General features: G+C 26.1%; 1 protein-coding gene across 2 annotated transcripts in view; it reads right to left on the bottom strand.

Moving 5' to 3' along the window:
- Nucleotides 1–8,927: 8,927 nt before the first annotated feature.
- The window catches only part of LOC107447806 (bZIP_ATF6 domain-containing protein ATf6), a 17,672-nt gene continuing 4,479 nt past the window's right edge, over nt 8,928–22,120 (bottom strand). Inside the window, exons 3-13 of one of the 2 annotated variants that reach the window (XM_043050186.2) lie at nt 20,473–20,640; nt 19,057–19,342; nt 17,815–17,969; nt 17,525–17,608; nt 17,338–17,445; nt 16,123–16,223; nt 15,256–15,486; nt 13,631–13,795; nt 13,436–13,556; nt 12,662–12,746; nt 8,928–10,353 (exon numbers count right to left, since the gene is read on the bottom strand). In XM_043050186.2, coding sequence (XP_042906120.1) covers nt 10,136–10,353; nt 12,662–12,746; nt 13,436–13,556; nt 13,631–13,795; nt 15,256–15,486; nt 16,123–16,223; nt 17,338–17,445; nt 17,525–17,608; nt 17,815–17,969; nt 19,057–19,342; nt 20,473–20,640 — 1,722 coding nt within the window. In that variant the 3' untranslated portion in view covers nt 8,928–10,135. The remainder of the gene's footprint in view (nt 10,354–12,661; nt 12,747–13,435; nt 13,557–13,630; nt 13,796–15,255; nt 15,487–16,122; nt 16,224–17,337; nt 17,446–17,524; nt 17,609–17,814; nt 17,970–19,056; nt 19,343–20,472; nt 20,641–22,120) is intronic. The other variant, XM_043050187.2, reaches the window with a different exon arrangement.

Genomic DNA, 22,120 nt, shown 5'->3' with positions numbered 1-22,120 from the left:
TAAGTATGTTTTCATTGCATTGTACCCTCATCTAAAAAATTAAATTTTATATCTTCCTCTAACATAAATTTTTTTTTATTCTTAATAATAATTTTAAAAAATATCTTTGCATTTTTATTTGAGATTTTTTATGTAAATGTGAATTTAGCTTCTTTTATTAACATTGCTCTTATCATTTTCCTTTTTCAACAAAAATAAAAAATTGCAAATCGTCTCATCTCTCCAAAGTTAAGTTCTCTTGAATACGCAACGTGAATGGGGAGAAGCCTCTTAGCTGTTTTGGTTTGAATGTTCATGTTTGTCTCATAAGTACAGTGATGTTCGAAGCAAGGAAAAAGGTACAACAGGTTCTATTACATAACAAACTCTGCTTTGTGTATGTTTAAGAAAGGGAAAACCTCTTCAAAGCTGGTTTTTGTTTATATGCAGAGCAAAGATTTGCTTTGTGAAGAACATATTTACGTTTTAGTTTAAGCTTTGTTAACAGTTAGCTTAGTTAGGTCACAAACTGAAAATTTGTCTAGTTGTCCATTACAATTAACTTTAGGATAAAAATTATGTTAAGACTATATGATGAAAGTGAATAGTCTCCAATTAAGTGTTTATCATTAATAAATGCTCCAATAGTATTGATGCATAAAATTTTTCAATGTTACTGAAGCAGAAGGAAATGTACACTGCACATATATAAGGATACAAAATTCGAACAACTTTGCTCTAAAGTTTACTTCACACCAAATGCAACAGCTATGCGAAACACAATTTCGCTTCTCTGTTGCAAGTGATTGCTAGTACCTTCACACCGCATGTGACAACAAACCTGTTTCCTGGTTAGCGTATACACTTTCTTCTGTATCTAATTTTTGTTTCATAGCTCATTTTATCGTTATTTTTTGTATTTATATTATTATTTTTTATAGATACATTACTTTTTATATTTTTATTACTTTATGATTTCATTACAAGATTCCTCATAAATTGCCAAAATAAATTTTGCATCACATTTTTACAAATATTGTATCAATAATTTATACAAAATTATTTATTTTTTTGTTTTTGTATTATAATTTTGTCTACTAATTTTTAATACTTAATCTTTTTATGGAAAGAAAACACATTTTTTCTGGCTATAATGTGTATTTTTATTTTGTTAAATAAAATAAATTAATGGAATATTAAGAATTAAATAAAAATAAATTAATGGAATATTAAATAATTCAAAGAAAAAAAGGTAAGAAAAATGAAAAACAGAAATTATTTCATTATCAAAAATATTGTTTTCAGAACATTATTGCGAACAATATTTTGAATATAACAAATATATCAAGTTTGCAACTTAACATTTTAGATAGAAGTGATAAAAAGGATTTTATTTCCATATACAAATGCTTCGATAAAGGTTTTTCTTACATTCGCAAGTTGATAGGAATTTATGAGATTAATATTTCATTCTACGGAATTTCCGAGTGGAGCCACTTTCACAACATTTTAAAATGGACACCTTTTATTGTTTGGTGACCCTTTATAATATGGCCATTAGGAGATACTACTTTATGAGAAGTACATGAGAGTATGAGTGTTTTTCTTTTTTTCATTTATGTTCTACTTTTGAATAAAATTACATTTTCCAAAAAGTGTAATAAAAAAAAAAGGGAATTAAATCTTACGTCACGTTTTAAATATGCTAGACCACTTTTTCCTGCTGAATGGTACTGTCACATTAAGTTTCTCAGAGCAATAAAATCATAGTATTAATTTGAAATGAAAATATTTAAATTGGAAAAAAGGCCTCTTTTTTATCATTTCTATATTTACCCAATTTGACCCGATCATAATGAACAATACCTAGTTTTTGCAGAATAACCAATTTACACTTAAAAAAAAAAAAAAAAATACAGCTTTCTTCCGTTCGCTAAAATTTTTTTATTTCTTAAGCTAAAGATCGATCTGATTTCATGCAAATAAAAATTTAAGCAATTCTATTTATGAAGTTGCTTATGAAAAGAAAACTTAAGGAAACAGTTTTGTGCACTATTGTTGTATTTATAAAATTTACAAAATCAAAATTTCGTACGGAATTTTCCAAAACTTTTCATTCAAAATTTTAGTTTTTATAATAATTACCCATTGATGGTCCCTTCATTAACCAAGAGTAGTATTGAATTGAAAATAATTTTTTTACAATTAACTACAGTTTCAACAAATTAAAAAAGTTAGCCTTTTTCTCTTTAGTGTTTGCTTTGCATTTCTTTATAAAACATAATAGTATTTTTCGATAATTTGTTCTAATAAAACAAATGTTATAATTTTTAATAATAACTACTTTTTAATAGAATTTACATTTTAAAAAGAAAAAATATCTAATTAAAAAATACTGCTTTCTAATATTTTAATAATGCTTTTCCTTATTTTTCAGAGCATTTTAATTTTATTTTCTAATGATTTCAAGAGTAATGCTTTAATTTTTTATTCATGGTTTAATAATATCAATTTAAAGTTATCTTAACAAGTATAAAAAGAATTAATTTAAACAGCTTGATATTTATTTGAATGTCAAGTTCTGTTCTAGCAAAATTCATAAATGATTCTATGTACAATTGATTATTAATAGTTATTTTACTACCACTTGAGAATATCTGTAATGAAGAGCAAATAAAAGTAAACAGATATGCATTTAAATATATATTCTGTTCACTTGTGCATGAACAATTAAAAATGCGTAAAATGAACTCATTGAAGAAAAAATGTATGCTATTAGTTTTTCACAATTAATTCAAAATACTTATAGAGAATTAAATAAAGAAAAGTATCTATTCAATGCATTTTTCATAATTATCAAAACTCACTAAAATAGCTTATACCTTTAGCAGATTAATTCCACTTTATAATTTTAAAAATTTATCTTAGGAATTTATGAAGTTGGAAACACTGTCTCTAAATCAAGACCTATCAATATATATTTTTAAAAATTTATATTGTTTTGTATATATTTAAAAAAATTTCAACAAAGATTTATATAAATAAGAACATTTAAAATACAGTTTTGTAATAAAAATGTCTTTTAATATATATATTTCAAAAATATCTTTCAAATATTTTATATAAATATAAGTCACTATGTTCTGAATGATGTTAACATTAAAATCATACGTGATTTCATTGTATTTTTCCTTTGAAATTAGAAATATGTCTGAATCGGATTGAATCTCTGAGTCTGCAACAGCGACGAAAATTGAACCCCATCCAATTCTTGAAACCAGTGCGACAGCGATCACTGGATGTTGCAACAGAGGCAGGATGAAGGAAGTGTGCATGCGGTAAGTCACTGCAACATGCGATTTGTCGTTGTTGCAGTCGGTATGAAGGCCCCTTAATGAGATTTTCTTTTACTAACATATAATCTAAATGGTTTTAAGCTTAACAACTACAATTATAGTCCCCTCGCACCAAAAGAAGAAAAACTTGCTCAAAATTAACACACCTTTCTGTTAGCCTGATTCAATATTTTAAAAATTAAGATTGAAGGTAGTAGTAACAATCTGGGAAACATGACCCTAGTAAGTAAAAATTTGCACCTTATAATGTAAAGTTTGTGAAATATTCTGAGAATATCAAAAATCTTTTGCACATTATTATAAAACCTACTTATCCAGTGCAATNTTTTTTTTTTTTTTTTTTTTTTTTTAATATTTAGATTGTTAATGATTGAGATATTTTTGAATTATAATAAAGGCAATTTTACAGCTACTCTAGGCAATACTGTACAGAAACAATACATGCAATTCAATTCATACATGCAATTCAATGAATTAGTCGTTAACACAATCCAAATTAAAAAGGTTTATTGCATATAGATTAATTACAATATCATCAAGTGTACATACATAAACTCCCTTAGTTTATAAATATTAAACAATAACCCCTAAATAGTCTCATAAGTTACTATAAAATTAAGAAATAAAGCTTATACAATACAAACACATAAAATTAATATTTCGGTACAATTATTTAGTCCATCAAACAAACAAGTATAAAATTAAAAAAAAGACTATCACAGTATTATTGAATTCATGAAAAAATAAGCATAAGATATTACATATAACAGACCAAGATAAAATGCTCCCAAATTAACCTTATGCTTTTTGCAATAAAAACTATTATGTGGTTCTCTTTTAAATACCAAAACAAACAAAAGAAATGCTTTAAATATTTAACAGTGTAGAGTAAATGCTACTACTTAATTGGATATTATAATCATAAATTATTTACAGTTGCCTTTATTTGTTTACAGATACTAAAATTGCAATTTCTGTGTAATATTTTTAAATAAGCAATTATAGATAATTTTTAAACATTAACAGTAATATAAAAGAAAAAATTTTCTTCTAAAAACAGAAATTTAAAATGTTTAATTATTTAAATATTGAAGTAGATATTTAAAAAAAAAATTATTATAAATGATTGTAAAAATGTGTATTCATAAAAATTTTAATATCAACTTTTCAATTTCTGTTGGAATAGGAGAAGGATAATGTAATAAGTAAGAGATTATGTTTTACTGGAAAAAAAAAGTCATTTAAAGAAAAAATTTAAAAAAAAATTAATAAATAAAATCATCTAATTCTAGTGAATTTGAATCAGTGGATTTTATAATGAAAATTATTAAATGTTTGGACATTTACAAAATTTAGAACTCCATCTTGATAAAATTTATCTAAAAATTGGTTTGTAAAATTACTCTAGTTTGAAACATAAAAGTTACAAACAATAAGTCTAGTTACAAACAATAAACATAGTTTTAGTTTTTTCATAACATATAAATAAAAACATTACAATTTTGATCTAATTTTATACACAATTTAAATTAATGTCAAACCTATTACAATATTCTAAAAATTTAATAAAGTTTCAAAATTAAGTTTTGTTACATTCAGTTGTAAGGTATAATAGAAAAATATTTAATTAAGTAAAATAATCAAAAATTAATCTTAATCAAAAATTAAGATGCAATTTGAGTAGCACAGATTCATAATCAACTACATATATTTTTGAAAAAAAAGTGAGTTTTCTATTTTATTGTATTAAGATTTTGCTTGGTTTCAATATAAATGATAAATATCGAAAAAAAAAAAATCACCACATCTTTTAATAGTTGTCAAACGTTTTCTTTAGTGAGAGTTTGTGAAAAGCAAAATTTTCTGAATATTGATTAACAGATTCAGAAGGTTCTATTTCAAATCTCTCTCTCTTTTCATTTAAAACGTAAGCGAAAAATAATGCGTTAATTAATTTCAGTGATGGTATTTTATTGATTAGATAAGACATATTTTATGACTTCAATAAATAGGTACCTTTTACAAAGATAACATTAAATCTGTATAAAATATCTTAATTTCATGTTAGAACATGAAACAGATAACTAAACATTGTTATATACTAATTATATATTATATTAGGAATGCAAATGACTTCCTTTGTTATTTACTGGTTAACTGATTTTGATGAGTTAAAATGCAAAAATAAAGACTTCGACTTTTATCGCAAGCCATTCAATGGCTACTGGATATTATTTCGTCACTTAAAAAGCCTGAAATTGCTCCAAATAATTTTATATCAATTTAAGAAAAGATAAAAAAATAAATTAAAAAAAAGGATCATGAAACATTTATGCATGCATAAAATATTCTATTTAAAGGCTTAGTTTAAAAGACAATATAAAGAATATAATAAATAATAAGAAAGTAATTACATACTTTAATTATATAAGATAATGCATGGATAATACTGCACATTATTTTATTTCTGTGCAAACCTATGATATCATTAATTATTGACACATAAACGTCTATGTGCTAAAAAAATAATTACTCAGTCTGTTTTTCCTTATTGCAAGAAAGAGACATTTATTAGTGAGTAATGTTATTGGTAATCACCACTGAAACTGTTTAAGTATACTTTCAAATAGGTCAGAACAATATTTATTCCCAAATAATAGTTTAAAAAATGTATGCTTATATGAATCTTATTAACAAACATTACAAAAGAAACATCACATTTCATATGCAAAACAGCATACCAAGTAAGCAAGTCACCACTTTATATAGTTTTCTAAATGTAAAATTTTTAAAAAAAGACAAATTTTTCAAATTTGTTATATCAAAAAGCAACCAAATATATTTTTGGACGATAATTTCTTAAAAGAAATCTTATCTTTTGATCAATTCAGCACTTTTATTTAAAAGAAAACCTAAAACATTAAAAAAAATAATAAACAATAATAGGTGAACAAAAACTTTATCACACAAAATATATAATCAAATGAATGTGAATTTAACAAGTGAATTTTGTGCATCTGAATGAGTTTGAAATTAAGTGATTTCAATATTTTTTGATTTCAACTTAACATTCTCAAGAAATAAAATTATAATGCATGCATTATTTTTTAATTAATGTATTCTCAAATTGTAACCCTTTTAACAAAACATTTAAGGTTGACAGTATTTTAAAATAAATCATTTGATTTTAATTTAATGTTTTCTCATAGCTTTATTCAGAATGGGGGAATTAATTTTTTAAAAATTTCAATTAACTTTTTGTAATATCCTAACTTGATCTGCCACTTACTATAAATGATTTTGTAACATTTGCATTTTTACCCTACATGCAAACTGGCTAATGTTTAGTTGCAGCCAGCAGATTATAAATAGAACATATCAAAATATACAAATCTTTTAATTTTAATTTAATGTTTTCTCATAGCTTTATTCAGAAAGGGGCAACTAATTTTTTAAAAATTTTAATTAACTTTTTGTAATATCCTAACTTAACCTGCCACTTACTATAAATGATTTTGTAACATATGCATTTTTACCCTACATGCAAACTGGTTAATGTTCAGTTGCAGCCAGCAGATTATAAATAGAACAGATCAAAATCTCCATTTTCTTTGATTTAATCTCTAACAAAATTAGTTTTGATTTATGTGAATCTAATGCTCAAAAAACAGATACTAAATTATATCTCGCATTTAAGGAAGGAGGTGCAAAGCGGACTAAATTTAGGTACTACCTTGCTTTTAAATACCAACTTTTGCTTAAGCAGATTTAATAATTGTGAATCAGAAATGTTAATTATAATTGCGTAAGTATGTAATTTGGTTACTTCTATTTAGAATAATAATTAGAAGTTAATCCTATTCATTATTGTTTGCACTAGGTAGAATTTAATGAAACTGTTAAGTGTATATCTTCTTTAAGCAATATCATATACACATTAAAATAGAAAAGCAAACTATTTTGAATATAATTATTTTCCTAGTTCATGGTTAAGGTGCAAATTAATATATATCAAGCTTTAATGGATGTAGTTTAATAAAATGGAAACCATAAATTCAAAAAGAAGGGTTCAATTTTGTTCAAAATGATGCAATAGTTCCTTTAGAAACTCGTATATTTTATGATTAAACACAACGTACTTTAGGATGAATGAACATAATTATCAGGCATATTATACTCTATAAAATGTATGTACAAAATAAAACAAAATACACTCACTATTGATATGGTATTTACAATGAAAACTGTTAATACTGAACCTGTCATGGAAATATTTTGATTTAACAATCGTAAAATTAAACAGTGTGCAATAATGTGACTAGAAATAGTAAAATAATAGAGAAATAAGCATTTATGATTAAACAAAATCAGTTGATAATATAAATAAACTATCACACACACACTGGTGGGAAAAATTTTTAATAATGAAAAGGTTTACACAAACTAAGTTCTAATTGAATGTTGTAACAAAAATGCTCTAGAGCAGTGGTTCAAAAACTTTTTCCCATGCCCCCCCCCTCTTTTTTTCTTTCTTAAAAAACAGTGAGTTGTCACTAGCAAGCATGGATAATACTGAATTTCAAAGTTTTTCTTCTTTTTCAAAAAGAACAGATATTTAAAGAAAATAATTAAAACTAGGAGAATATATATATATATATTTAATCGGAATCTGTGAAAATTGAAAACATTGATGGTTAAAATTTGAAAACCATTGTTCATCTTTAGATTAACAGCCTTGTGTGTTCAGTTAAAGCATGAATGTTCCTTAGTGGTCTGCTTTCAAGCATACGTTCAAACTATTTCTTAATTCTGGGAGGATCTGGAAGACAGACCTCCATTCATCCCAAAATATGAAGAGAAAGTTCATAAACTTTAATTTTTTTAAAACTCTTGATTCTTTATCTGAACTACGAATGATCGTTTTCGTCTGTGTTTTCTATTTCAATATTCGTTAGCCGTATTTTCAGCAAGCAGTTAATTAACTTTCGCAACATGTTTAATCTATTCCGTCACCACATCTATTTGGTCAAATTTGTTTGATAAGATTTTTCTTGAAGCTGATTTAATTTTTATGAAAATACATATTGATTGCTACCACACGAATAAGTTTGATAAAAAAAAAATCAAAAAATATATATGTTTTTAAGAACACGTTCATAATATTGGCTTTTTAAGCGATATATGATATACTATCGTGAAAATAAGAAACATGATGTGTGATTTTAAATCAAGTGGATATTATTTTAAATTGTGTTTGCATACATAGAAAAAGGCATGAAAACTAATCATTTCTCTTTTTAGGAAATTTGAAAACGATGAACTTTCTTCAAAAACGCTTGAAATCGCAGAGGCTTAAAATTCTAAAAGGCAGATTTAAAAAAAAAAAAAATTATGTTGGAAAAAAAAAAAGCAAAAGACACTCAGCCAGCATGCTTGAAAGTCAAATGCAGAAAAGTGCATCTGTGTGAAGCAGAGGAAGGAATTCTCATGTCAATCTCTGTCATAGACACTTGGGCATTAGGATGAGGTAATTTTAATAGTTTTTTTCCTCACATAACTCTCTCTAGTTTTTTTTATTCTTCTTCTATTCTATTTTCTTTTGTATATTCATCGACCCATTGAGGGGAGAAATCACACCTAAGTTGGGAACTGTTGCTCTAGATCAGGAGTTTCCAACTTGCATGAGGCTGCAATTAAAAACACAAGTCAAATGGCAGGCCGCAACTTTATCAAAATTTTATCTAGGACTCTTTTATGTTTGAAGGAACATTAAATATTACTGTCAGATTTTTATCAAGTTTTACAAAACAAGCGTATTAAATTACTAATTAAAATTCTAAGAAAATTTTTAAGCAACATACACGATTTTTGTATTTGAATAAATATTTTCTTGGATGCAAAACCTGATAATTTTATTTTTGTTGGCGCCATTAGCATGTTAAATTTTACAGAAACGAAGAAATTAGGGGTTTTAACGAAAGAAAAGTATTTTAAACCCATATAGAATTTTAACGAAAATTGTCCGCAAAAAATGACAACTAATATATTTTAGTTCACAGGCTGGATGTGGCCCACGGGCCGCCAGTTGGTAACCACTGCTCTAGATGGTAGCTTAAATTATTTTTTAAACAATGACAAAATTGAAGTTGTCAAGGTGAATATGCATTTTACTATTAAGTCTTGTCATGAAAAATTGTAATAAATTGTAATTGTAACAAATTGTAATGTACATTATTACAACAGGGTGATAATAAATTATTATTACTAAAGCAGACACTTTTCATTTACTTAAAGTCACATCACATACCTTGAGCTTTGCTCAAAGTCTAAATAAGTGAGCTAAGCTTTCTTTCAAATCTCACTATTAAAAAGTTATTTTGAAATACTACAACTAAGTTGAAAGCACATCTGAACAGGGCAACAAATAAATACCACTGGAGCATATCAGACAAATGCATTTTGGAAAGTAAATAGTACAACAGAAAAATATAAAACTCAAGAAGAGAAATCAATTAGCAAAAATTAAAATATCAATATAGCATAACCTAAGTATTTGAAGATCAACAAGGCAATGTATTTGCACATGAAGGCTAGAAATATTTTTAACAAAAAAAAAAAAAAAAAAAAAAAAAAAAAAAAAAAAAAAAACAATTTGCATAAAAAATCTGATATATTATGTGTAATAATAGATAATACATAACACACTACTAGAGCGAATGAAAAAAAAACTGCAGTACTCATATTATCAGTAAAATGCTATTTTGAAATGCTTTTCTCTGGTTTCAGCAGCTGAAAAATATCTAACGCGATGAGTTCACTGTTCTGGTGGTGTGCAACTGTTTAGAATTTTTATTTAGAGTGAATCTAGACCTATTTTTTGAGCTCGGCTTTGACGTGTTATTATGCTTTTGTCGTAAATGAGAAGGAATAACAGACTCTTTAATTGACACTAACTTAGTGTCTATAACTTCACAGTCTATTTGCATCATACTAATATAATCTTCAGAATCCACAGAATCTAAACAGAATTGATAAAGAAAAACAGTAAATTAATATATAAAATTACAAAAAACAACAAAACAAATTTATAAGAACAAATAATTTAGGAACTATCCATTGATATATATACTACAGGTTAAAGAATTAGTTGCCATGGCAATTTAAGAATCCTAGCTAGCATTCAAATATTTTAGCGCTTTTAAATTGTTTCGTTGACTCAATTTCAATATTTATTTGAAAGTATAAAAATATTTCAATGCTTATTTTGAAAATACAAAGAATGAAAAGCATTTAAGCATTTTCTAAAGGTTCTGTTTTGATTCTTTATTGTGAATAATATGCTATTATCAAAACTACCTAGAATTTGCAACAGTTATTCCTTGCCATGACAGTTTTAGGCAGCATCCTCGTTGCTGCTGAAAATGGAACAAAATATTAATATGGAAAAAAATCACAGTTGTGATCAATTCGTTTGTTTTTAATAATTAAAAAGTTACACTAGCAATTTTTTTTGTTTTTTGAAAATGAAAATAGATAATTCTACAAATTATAAAGTTATTTTTACAAATCTAAAAAGAAATGTACTACTTGCAATTCTTTTGGGGATAATTGCACTGAACTAGGGAAGGAAATATCTGATGAAGATAAGAATAACATGAGTGAAATTAAACACCCATAGACATGCTTCAATACAGAATAGCTATATTATATGAGTTAATACTAGAAATAGTGAACAATGCTGTATTGGTAGAAAGACTGAAGGAGCCAGGTTTGCTCGCAAGATTTTTGTGTGCAGATCAATTAGACATCTAAAATCTTAAAATATAATCATACTATAGTGTTCGAATTAATTGGGACAAGCAAGATTTTTTTCATTTTAGTTGGTATGGGATTGCCAGTGATGCCCCGAACAGCTTCAAACCAGTTATATCTGCCTTGAGCTGCGGTGACGGATAGACCTTCACTATAATTTACTCGTCTGACTTTTTTTTAGTGTATTTGTAGTTCAGTTGTGAGCATTTCAGTGTGGAAACTGGTGGTTATAATTTTGAGTTTAGTCTAACACAAGTTATGTGCTTATAAGAGATTGATATTAGTCCGAGGAAGCGCTCTAAAATTATCGCTCTTAATGAACACACTTCTATGACTGTAAGAGACATCGCTTCAGCAGTTGGTGTAGGGAAATCTAGTGTTTCCACTTGATTTGGCCCCTTGTCACAATTCCAAACTGGTCCAGAATTTTATGCCAGAAAACAAAATAAAAGTGCTTGATTGGCCTGGTAATTCACCAGACCTAAATCCCATTCAGAACCTGTGGCACATTCTAAAAAATCGCTTAGCCAAGATGAATTGCACGACAGCAGAACAAATGATAAAAAGTGCTATTCAAGTATGGTTCCACGACGATGAAGCCAAGAACATGTACGCTACACTAGTGGAATCAATGCCAAAACGTGTTCTTGAAGTCATATCTGCTAAAGGAGGACATACTTCATATTAATACAGACATGTATCAATGTAACTTAAGGTACGTAATGATTAAAAGCTAAAGTTTCAATAAATCACTTTTTTTACATTTGTCCTAACTAATTCGAACAGTATAGTAATTAATCTAATAAAAATATATCATAGACTTGATCCTCGAAATTCTATGGTATATTATTAGACTTCATAAGTGAAAATATTTGATTAAACAAAACACTGACCTTTCAATTTCACATATACATTAGCTTTTTAGATAAATCAGTTTTTTTTCTCTATAAATAATATTTACAGATATATTGAAATACTGTCGTTTTTTTGTAATGAAACTGAGGTACCTTACACTGAAAACTACTTGGGGTTTATGGCATACCTGCCACAATACCTAAGGTCCCCCAAGCCCCTCCAGTCATTGTAGATATAAGGTTCTATACATATGTAGAGCAAAAACATGAATGATTAAATAAGCATTAAATTGGATCAAATAATGAAAAGTCAGAAATACTCAGTGCATTCAGTAAGTTATTTTTCAAATTACAAGCCAATAAAAAATGAGAGGGGCCAAATTGGCTCCATTCCTAATTCTAATGTTAACATATCATTAAATCTTGTTCATAGAACTAAGACAATAGTTGTCAATTTTTGTGATTTTATTTGTGCTTTCTACGATTAATAAATTACGATACAACAATAAATTTAGAAAAACTGTCCCATTTTATTTGATTAAAATGCCTAGTCTGAGATTTTTAAATAGTATAGACATTTTCATTTTTTTTATTAATTTCGGTAGTGTATAATTAAAGTAGAATATATATACATTTAGATATAGCAAAATATAATATTACCATTCAAAGTCATGGCAGGCATTACAAAAGACATTCTTGGCCTTAGAGTTTGATTATGAGCAATTGCAGGTAACAAAAGGTGATCCTACAGTAAAGAAAAATTCACAATTGAAATAAACATAGGGGTGACTATCAACTAGGGAAAGGATTTCCAGCCTACGAGCTGGGGCTCACACTTTGATGACAAACACTAATTAACGATTTGCAAAGTTTTAAACAGTGGTTATATATTTTGTCTACAAGCTTCAAAAAATAAAAAATCACTCCAGAAATTTTTATTCTCATTATGTTAGATAATCATTAAGGAAGATATAATTGTTAAAAGCAGAAACAGAGATGAGTTTATCTGACATGACAAATAAAAGTAATTAAATATTAAAAATTGTACAGCAAACTTCTTTTTTGTTTCATGAGAGCTATAAGCTAGCAGTCATCAATGATGCTATTTAAAAAATTTCTGATAAATCAGAATCATCTGCAGTTTTATTTAAGGCATAGTTTAGTTGGTATGAAAACAGTAGTAACAAATGAAAGAATTCCATTTTTCAAATGTCTTTCCTGAATGATCAAACTGAAATTTTTGAACAATTTTTAAGGATCTAGAGCTAAAATTACCCCTTTCAAGCACTGTCCAATATTTCAGGATAGTTTTGGAGTAGCAAGAGTGATATGCACAGAAACACTTTATTTTGTTATTAGAAATTATAACCACTCTTGTATAGTTAAATAAATAGAGAAAAAAAGAAGATATTTTTAAAAACAGTAGTAACTTACTCCAGAAAAAGAAATAAAGTAAAAAGAATCATCACGTCTATGAATGGCATCAAAAAAATCTTCATATGCTTTTCTGGGCGTCTGATAAATTAAGATTTCATTTCTGTTCTTCTTTTTAGCCCTAAAATCAGAAACTGGAATAAGAAATCAATATGCTCTTAAAAGTTGTTTGAAAATAATAAAAATCTTACTAACCATATATCCTTGCTGTTTTCACGAGCCAGTTTAGGTTTTAAATGCAGCTTAGGCAAAGGTGGAAGAGCAGATTTCATATCAAAAACATCTGTTTTAAAGTTAGATTCTGTTTGCTTTTGTTTTTTCTCAACTCGTTTTACCCATCCTAGCAAATCTTTTTCTAACCTGTCATAATTTACAAAGCAAGAACATTTATGATAAATAAATTTACAATAGATAAAATGTAACAACAAAATAAAGTTACTTTGATTTTTATGTTACAAATGGCTAAAGGCAAAATTATAAGTTAGTTACTCACCATTTTTATCTTTATTTAGTGTTTTACCTTACTCTTGCTAATTTCGAGATAAAACCTTCATTACCAATGAAAATCATTTATTTTTCCAAGTTTAAAAATTGTTTTTGAAAATTACTTGATTTCTTAATTGTTTTTGAAAATATTTTTTATGAAAGTTTTTTTTCCCTTATAGTAATGGCTTTTTATATGAACACTTAGGAAAAAGAAGTTTAGTAATTTTTGATAATTTGTTGATTTTGTAATGTTAATTCTACGGATGTTCTGAAAAATTACAATAAACCATGAAGACAAAATAATAAATTGAATTGAAAAAATAATTAAAATGCAAGAAACATACAGGAAGATAGGCATGTATAATCCAAATTTCCTCAAGGATTAGAAGTAATCTCACCTATAAATTCTAATTGTGTGATAATTAATTTATAGAAACTGGTTATTTCATTTAAGTTAATGAAATTCAATGAATCAAAATACGTAACAATATGTTCTTAGCAAATAAAATATAGCACATTAGGCAAAATAAATAATTCTTGAAACAAATTTTAAGTTTCTTATTTTTTTCTTTTTAATTTTTTAAAAAAAAAACTTCTGATGCTTAGAGTAAATATAGGAATTTGAAGTAGTTAGATCAGCTTTTTGATAAAATTTGTATTTCCTTTTTTTACAGAATTAATAATAAAAACCTAAACTTTATTTGATCTAGTTAAGCACTAATGAAAATTTAATTAACAGAGATCATCAGTTTAAGAAATTGCATTTGAGACTATTAAAATGAAACTTAAAATACAACATGCAACAAATTAAAGGCGTTTATAGTTTTTTTTTATCCAGTTTAATTTCTTGGGCAATTTGAAATTTGTCAACTGCAGCATATTGTTTTGAGGTTGAATCTTTATTACTATTTCTTTAATGATAAATTAATTTATGACAATATAAGAATTAAATTTACCAAAAGTTTTTTAAAATCAGAAAACCAACAGTTTCCTATCAACTTACAAAGTATAGTATTAAAAGCTTTAGAACAATAATTTTGTTACTTCATAAATTTTGAAAATATGGTAGAAGTATTTTTACTTATTTTTGGAGCGAGATTTCTTCTTATTGCATAATCTGGAGAAAATAACCATAATGATAATTTTTAAAATGCACTTCAAATTAACTAGCAGAACTTAAAACTTATAAAATTTAAATACAATGCCCAAAAATATGTTTTTGAATTTTAAAACACCAGAACTGATTATAAAAATGAATTGCATTAAAAAAAAACATAATCATTTTTAAACTAAAAAAATAAAATGTTGCACAGTTAATCAATTTCTTCTTTTACCTGATAGATTCCGATTTGTTGATGAACTGATGACAAGATGAATTGTATGATTTTTCCCAAGACACTATATAAGAAGGATCAACTTCCTCTATGTAGCGGTCACTGAAAAAATGCTCTGAATCATTAAGTTCCCTGCTTCTATTTTCTTCATTCCATAATAAAATCCTACCAACTCTATGGTTTTCGAGAACAGATTTCTGAGGATCAACTGGAACTTTGTCAAATATGTTGCTAAATAAATATCAACATTAGATGAGTGTTCATCATTTTTTTTCAAATTTGGGGAAAGTAATTTCATTGAAAGAAAATCTTAAAAACTATTACAAAACTACTACTATTACAAAATCTTAAAAATTAAAATTAAATAAAAATAATATATTTATTTATAAGAAATCTCTATTTAATTTTTATTACATTAGGTATGCATAACTTCATACCAGAAAAAATTTAATACACTAAAAAGACTATAAGTATAGTTAGGAAATTTTAATACCAGCGAGTAGTAGCGCTTTAAACAGTGGCTTTTTTGAAAAACATGAGACTACTTTTTCATAAATTAAAGGTGGCATCAGATAAAAAAAAGTTTAAGAAATTAATTTTAACTATCTTTCAACAAATGTAACCTAATAATTCCCAGGTTTTCTTTTTGGATTATGGAACTCTAAATAATACAGATGCAGTTGGCTCAATCACTCTTAACTTCAAAAAGTAAATACAATTGTATAAAATGCTAATATTTTAATGCATAATGCAAATATTTCTATTTAACACACAAACTAATTATTATATGGCAATTTTCTTTGTTTTAGAAAACAAATTATTTTAAGAACATAAAATAACAGAGATGATAACAAAAGTAAAACTTACTTAAAAGGGGTTAAATTAATAGTCATTATGAAGAGAACCACCATGAAGCAAGCAGTCTTTTTTAAGGCTTTTGATGAAAAAGCAGCTTTTAATTTTGACAGCTGGAAAATAAAATAAAAGCAAAGGAATAAATTGGTATAATTATCAACAACAAAAATTTTATTAAAGTTTATTATTTCACTTTCCCGAAGAGAAAATATACATTAAAAGAAAACTATTTTTTATTTTGATCACATATCAGCACTATAGTGGCCAAACTACCACGAAGGAAGTGATTTTAAAACTTGCAGTGGATACAGTAAAATCTCAATCTATTGTTCCTGTATCTTTTGTTCCGAATTGTTTCATCGGCCCTTTACATATGCTGTTTTAATATCAACAATACCAACATACAAAGTTTCAAATTTTTAGGCACCAGGACGAATTTTTAGAACATATTGTTATAAAACTAAAAGTAGCAAATTTTTTTTTTCATTTTATGAAATTACATAAAATATATTGATTAAAACCTATGTAAAAAAAAAAAGTGAGCTGATGCATGATATACAATTTTACGGTACAGACAATCAATCATATGAGCTAAACTGCAACAACACATCCGGTCGGATATCTTTTCTTTTTCTCCCAAAAAAATTAAATTAGGCTATAAGTTAGTTTTATTTTTTCAAATTTTACTTTAAAATATTAGGTGTCAGCAACAATTTTGAATGAAATGTGGTGATTAGGTACTCAGGATTTTATAGAACCCAGCCCACTTAGATTGTTTTCAAAAATACTAGTTTCTTGTATCAAAAATTTGATCTAATTGGCATTATTTTGAGAATTTAATTAGAAAACAAAAAAGGGAAATGTTTGTGATTAGTGACTACTGTTTAATGCTTTGCTTCTCAACAGTGCATTTTTCTTTTCAATTTAACCGTAGAATTCTGTTTTTAAACTGCAACTATAAAATCTCTCTTTCTCTTGTACTTGTTTGTAAGATTAGCATTTAATAAAGGGGTATGTGAGATTTGCCTCATGAGGAAAGCAATGACTTATGTAAAATAATACAAGCTTAGAAACATGAACATGGAATAAGTAAAAGCATAATTTCAATAATAAATAAAATTTTATGTACATATTGTTATAATATAAAAATTTAAAAAAATATGAAAATACAAATTGCTTTAAATTTAAAATTTGTTCAAATTGATGAAATAATTAAAGTAAAATAACCTCTTTTTCCAAATCAGTGATTTTAAGCTTCAATTGATTATTTTCATTTTTCAAACAGGAATTTTCTGCAGTAATTTGACTTAGATCTGCTTCTAATTTTTCAACATACTAAGCAAATAAGAAAAAAATAGCATAAGTGGAAAATTGAAACAACTAAGCCATTTTTAGATCTCATACAAATACTTACAGCTTTTTTCTTTTTCCTTGATAGTGAAGCTGATTCTCTGTTTTTCATAATTCTGGTCTGCCTCTTTAATGCCATTTCACAAAGCTACATTTGTGTTAAAATAAAAACTAATTAAATGTCAAGAGTGAAAACAGCTTTTCATTTTTTCTTTAACACATAGTACAAGAAAAATTAATATAAAAAATGAGTAAAGTAAACAACAGTGATAAATTCAATTATAAACTAAGACAGTTCAAATTCAAATATAGAGGATTTAAGTTTGTAATGAAAAGACACTGGTGTACATTTACCCCAATCAGCTCTGTATCCGTTGATAATTTTCTTTTAATTTTGTTTGCACTGATATCACATCTTTTCTGATTGGAACTTGGTGATGTCGGAGACTTTACTTGAAAAACACCACAAGGTAATTTTATTAATGGTTCCTTAGTAGCCGCACTGATAACTAAGAAAATATAATGATTGATACTTTATCAAATCAAAAATATTAATAACTGTTGTAATTTTAAAATTAAACTTTAACCAATAAAAAACATATCAACTCCTTCATTATTTTAAGATTTTATTTCTGGTCTGAAATAGTATAACCATTATTGAACACAACATCTAGTAACTTTCTCAAACAAAAAAGTATTTTATTCAATAAAAAATTTTGGCACACAGCAATTTTGATAATTGAAGAGCAAATTCGAAAATATTTTATTTTAGAACACATTTATGCATTATAAGTTTAAGATAAATTTAATTTTCCTTAAATATGGTATTGAAATTCCTAGTTCCATTGAAATGTCAAAAGTTCAATTTAAGACTAACTAAAATAGATTTTTTACTTAAAATGGTTATTTTTAGATTATTTTACAACATTAAACCAACATTTACTACATTAAAACAAATTACAATATTCATTACATTACTGCATCAGGTTAATTGTACTTTAAAATAATTGCCTAATGTTTTTTGTTTCAACACATTATTCACATATTTTAGAGTTGAACACACAATATCATTTTTCAATATTTAGTCACAGTAATCATAAAACCAATCTAGTAATTGGGCCACGTGTTGTGAGTACGATTTTCATTATTTAGGAGCAAGACTGACTTTTTTACTAACTCGAATATATGAAAAACTCAAACAATCGAGACACTACACATATTTTCTTTATTTCTATTATCATAAATTGTCAAAGAATGGAAAAATAATTTAAAATAAACAAAATAAAAAATGCTAATTATTCTATATTATACAAGATTTTATTTTAATAAATTTATTTTTTCTTTTATGTTGTAGAATTTTAATAAACTATCATTCTTTAAATCTTTTACCATTACCTGAAATAACAGGATAGGTTTTTTTTTACTATAGATTAAGACTGTTTAAATAAATTTTATTTCTACACAAAGCTAAAATTAATGTTTGCAATAGAGTTCATAAAATAATGAGATATGCAACCTTACATTTCGTGTTGTTTACACAATATGTTTCAAGAATGGAAAAAAAATATAAAAATTAGATTTAAAATAGTTATGTACCATTTGAAGAATAGGCTGGTGCTTTACTCTGTATGAGTTTTGGTTTTATTGTAATTGGTGGCTTTGATGATTTGATAGTCACTTGATTGTTACTAGGTAAAACATATGTGATCTGTGGTAGAGAATTTAAAGAAACAATGACAGGTTCTTGATGAAACTGGCTGATGGGTGATCCTATGCTACTATCAGAAGATTCAGATGGTGTGCGAGGTGGTGTGTCAGCTCCATTATTGTTAACTTCATAACATTGATTTTCATCAGGAATGCTTATTACAGAAGTGTTACTCTATAACAAGAACAAATGTCAAATCCAAGATGTTAATAAAAAAAAATTAAATCATAACTATAAATTGATTGTTTAAAGATTCAATAACATTACAAGTAAGTACAGTTAAATCTGGATTATCAAAACCTCTATCAAAGAAATTTTTTTATTATTATAAAAAGCCTGCCTGTTGCCCTACATTATTTGACACTGTAATAAATTTTTAAAACACTTCATTTCTTAAAAATAAGAAGAAACGTGTGTATTTGTGTGTCTCTCTAACAAATTAAGGATATTATGCTAGAAACCTAAAATTTGGCAATTTTATCCTTTAATTGTTACATTTTCAAAATTTATTCTATTAATACTTTTTTTCCCCAAATCTCACTGATATAAATTAGTGAGGTTTGAAAGAATGCACAGCAAAATATTTAAAAGATTACAATGCAATTTGTAGACAAAAATAAAAAAGTTCAAGCTATACATGTGCATAAGTTATATCTACTTTTAAAGGTACATATTAATGCAAAAAACATCAAAATATTTTACCATTTAATAACATGCAATATTTTGGATACAACCTTAATTTGAAGCACTTGATTTGTAATAATACACAGTCTTTTTCCCTATAGTTTTTTGCTACGTATTTCCACATGATTTTCAAAATATCATAAGTTTAAATACAATATATAAATTCGATGATTTCACTATCAACAATTCCATTGCCAATTTATGTGGTTCTGTTATTGGATACATGTTTCTATATGGTTTTCAATATTCTAATACAATATATGCATGACACACTTATCAAATTTTACCCCACTCATGGTTCATGAGGATTTTATCATAAATCCAAGTGGTTTTGTTTCAGCATTATTGCAGATTTCCCCGTAAATTAATGTCTGATTCTCTTTTCAAACAAAATATTATAAAGGAAGGCAATATTTTACATCATAGACCTGGTAAACAAATTTATAAGCACTGTGTACGATTTTGGAAATATTTGTTAAAGACTTGCACATCATCTCCGGACCACATGATGGGGTGATCTCCACCCATACCAAATTTGTTTACATGGTTCAACAGTAAAGCTTTTGATTTTTACAGTGAATAGAAACAAATTAATTACAAGAATACATAAAATATTCAACCTGTGGAGCATAAACATCTTGATTTCCAGAAGGAAAATTTGTAGAAAGGGATGAGTTCTCTGATTCATCTGTAATATAATCTTGAAAAAATTCATCTAGACTTTTACAGTAACTATCATCTTGAGATGCATTAACACCATTTTTGACTTGATCTTGAGCTGACGGTAACTATAAATAATTTATTTATATTATTTGGACATAATATGTGAAAACAATAAGACAATCATTTCCTTAAAAATCAACAATGCACAAACTCTTAAGACAAATTTTGTATTAAAGTACAGTAGGGAACCGATTATCCGGAACGATCGGGACCATCGCTATTCTGGATAACTGATTTTTCCGGTTTTCTGAATCGCTACAAAAAGCCATTTTTTTATAGTTAAATCCAAATGAAAAAAAATAATATTTGGAAATAATCTTAAAAAGAAGAAAAAACGATGANTCTTGAGATGCATTAACACCATTTTTGACTTGATCTTGAGCTGACGGTAACTATAAATAATTTATTTATATTATTTGGACATAATATGTGAAAACAATAAGACAATCATTTCCTTAAAAATCAACAATGCACAAACTCTTAAGACAAATTTGGTATTAAAGTAATAGTAACAAATATTAATAATAGTAAGAAATAAATTTCTTAAGTTTTTGAACTAGTATTTGAAAATTTTAATTATGCTTTTACAATATTCAATTCAAATAGGAATAATTGAAATTCAGACAATGTAAATTTTATAAAATTTGTTTCTCCAATCTAATCTTAAAAAATTCTAAAATAAAACAATCCTACAGTAATAAAAATATTTTACTAATAATTATTCAGTTCCTCCTATATTTTTGCTATATCAACTTCCTGGAGAGAAAAAACTAGAGCTACAGGTATTTTAAAAAATGTAATTTAAAATCAACATTCTGACTACATATTGACCATCTTTTATTACAAACCAAAGGTTTTTGTTTGAAAATAATCTTTGTCTAGAAAACACATTTTATGTTTTTGCATATTTTTTTATGTAATATGTAAAATAAAGATAATATTTATGATGGTAACATTTCACAGACATTTATCTATTGTGAATTATAGTGGTAATTATATATTTTCTACTGTAACCTAATAAGAATTAAAAATGAATACACACACTTATCAACACATCTTTGAACTTTATCTTTAACAAAAATAAAAATCTACAAAATAAATCTTAAAATATACTTTAGATCAGGGGTCGCCAAACTTTTTTGATTATCGACCCCTATATAATTTTTCGAAATCTCCATCGACCCCCGCAAAAGTAATTTTCTGTGAATTAAAATAAAACTCTATTAGATACTATGTTTGTACATTTATTTTATGATTTTAAACATTTATTAAAGTAATAGTACATTATGTAACAATAGTTTTATGAAAAATATATTAATATTGAAATTTAAATACCTTATTATTAAATAATAAGTAATTATGCATAAGTAGATATAATAAGTAAAGTAACTAAAGATTTACTGCTTCTTGATTAATAAGATGGGTGGGCCTGGTGTTTTTTTGCAAGCTTCGCTTTATTGGGTTCAAAATTGGTCAATTTTAATTTTCGTCAAAATTGGTCAATTTTGTAATTTTCGTAAAAAAATACAAAGTGTGCTATAGTTT

Source organism: Parasteatoda tepidariorum, chromosome 4, assembly GCF_043381705.1.
Source record: "Parasteatoda tepidariorum isolate YZ-2023 chromosome 4, CAS_Ptep_4.0, whole genome shotgun sequence".
In the NCBI taxonomy this organism is placed as follows: Eukaryota; Metazoa; Arthropoda; class Arachnida; order Araneae; family Theridiidae; genus Parasteatoda; species Parasteatoda tepidariorum.
Note: the sequence above shows the minus strand (reverse complement) of the source record. Positions and strands in the feature narration are given on the sequence as shown.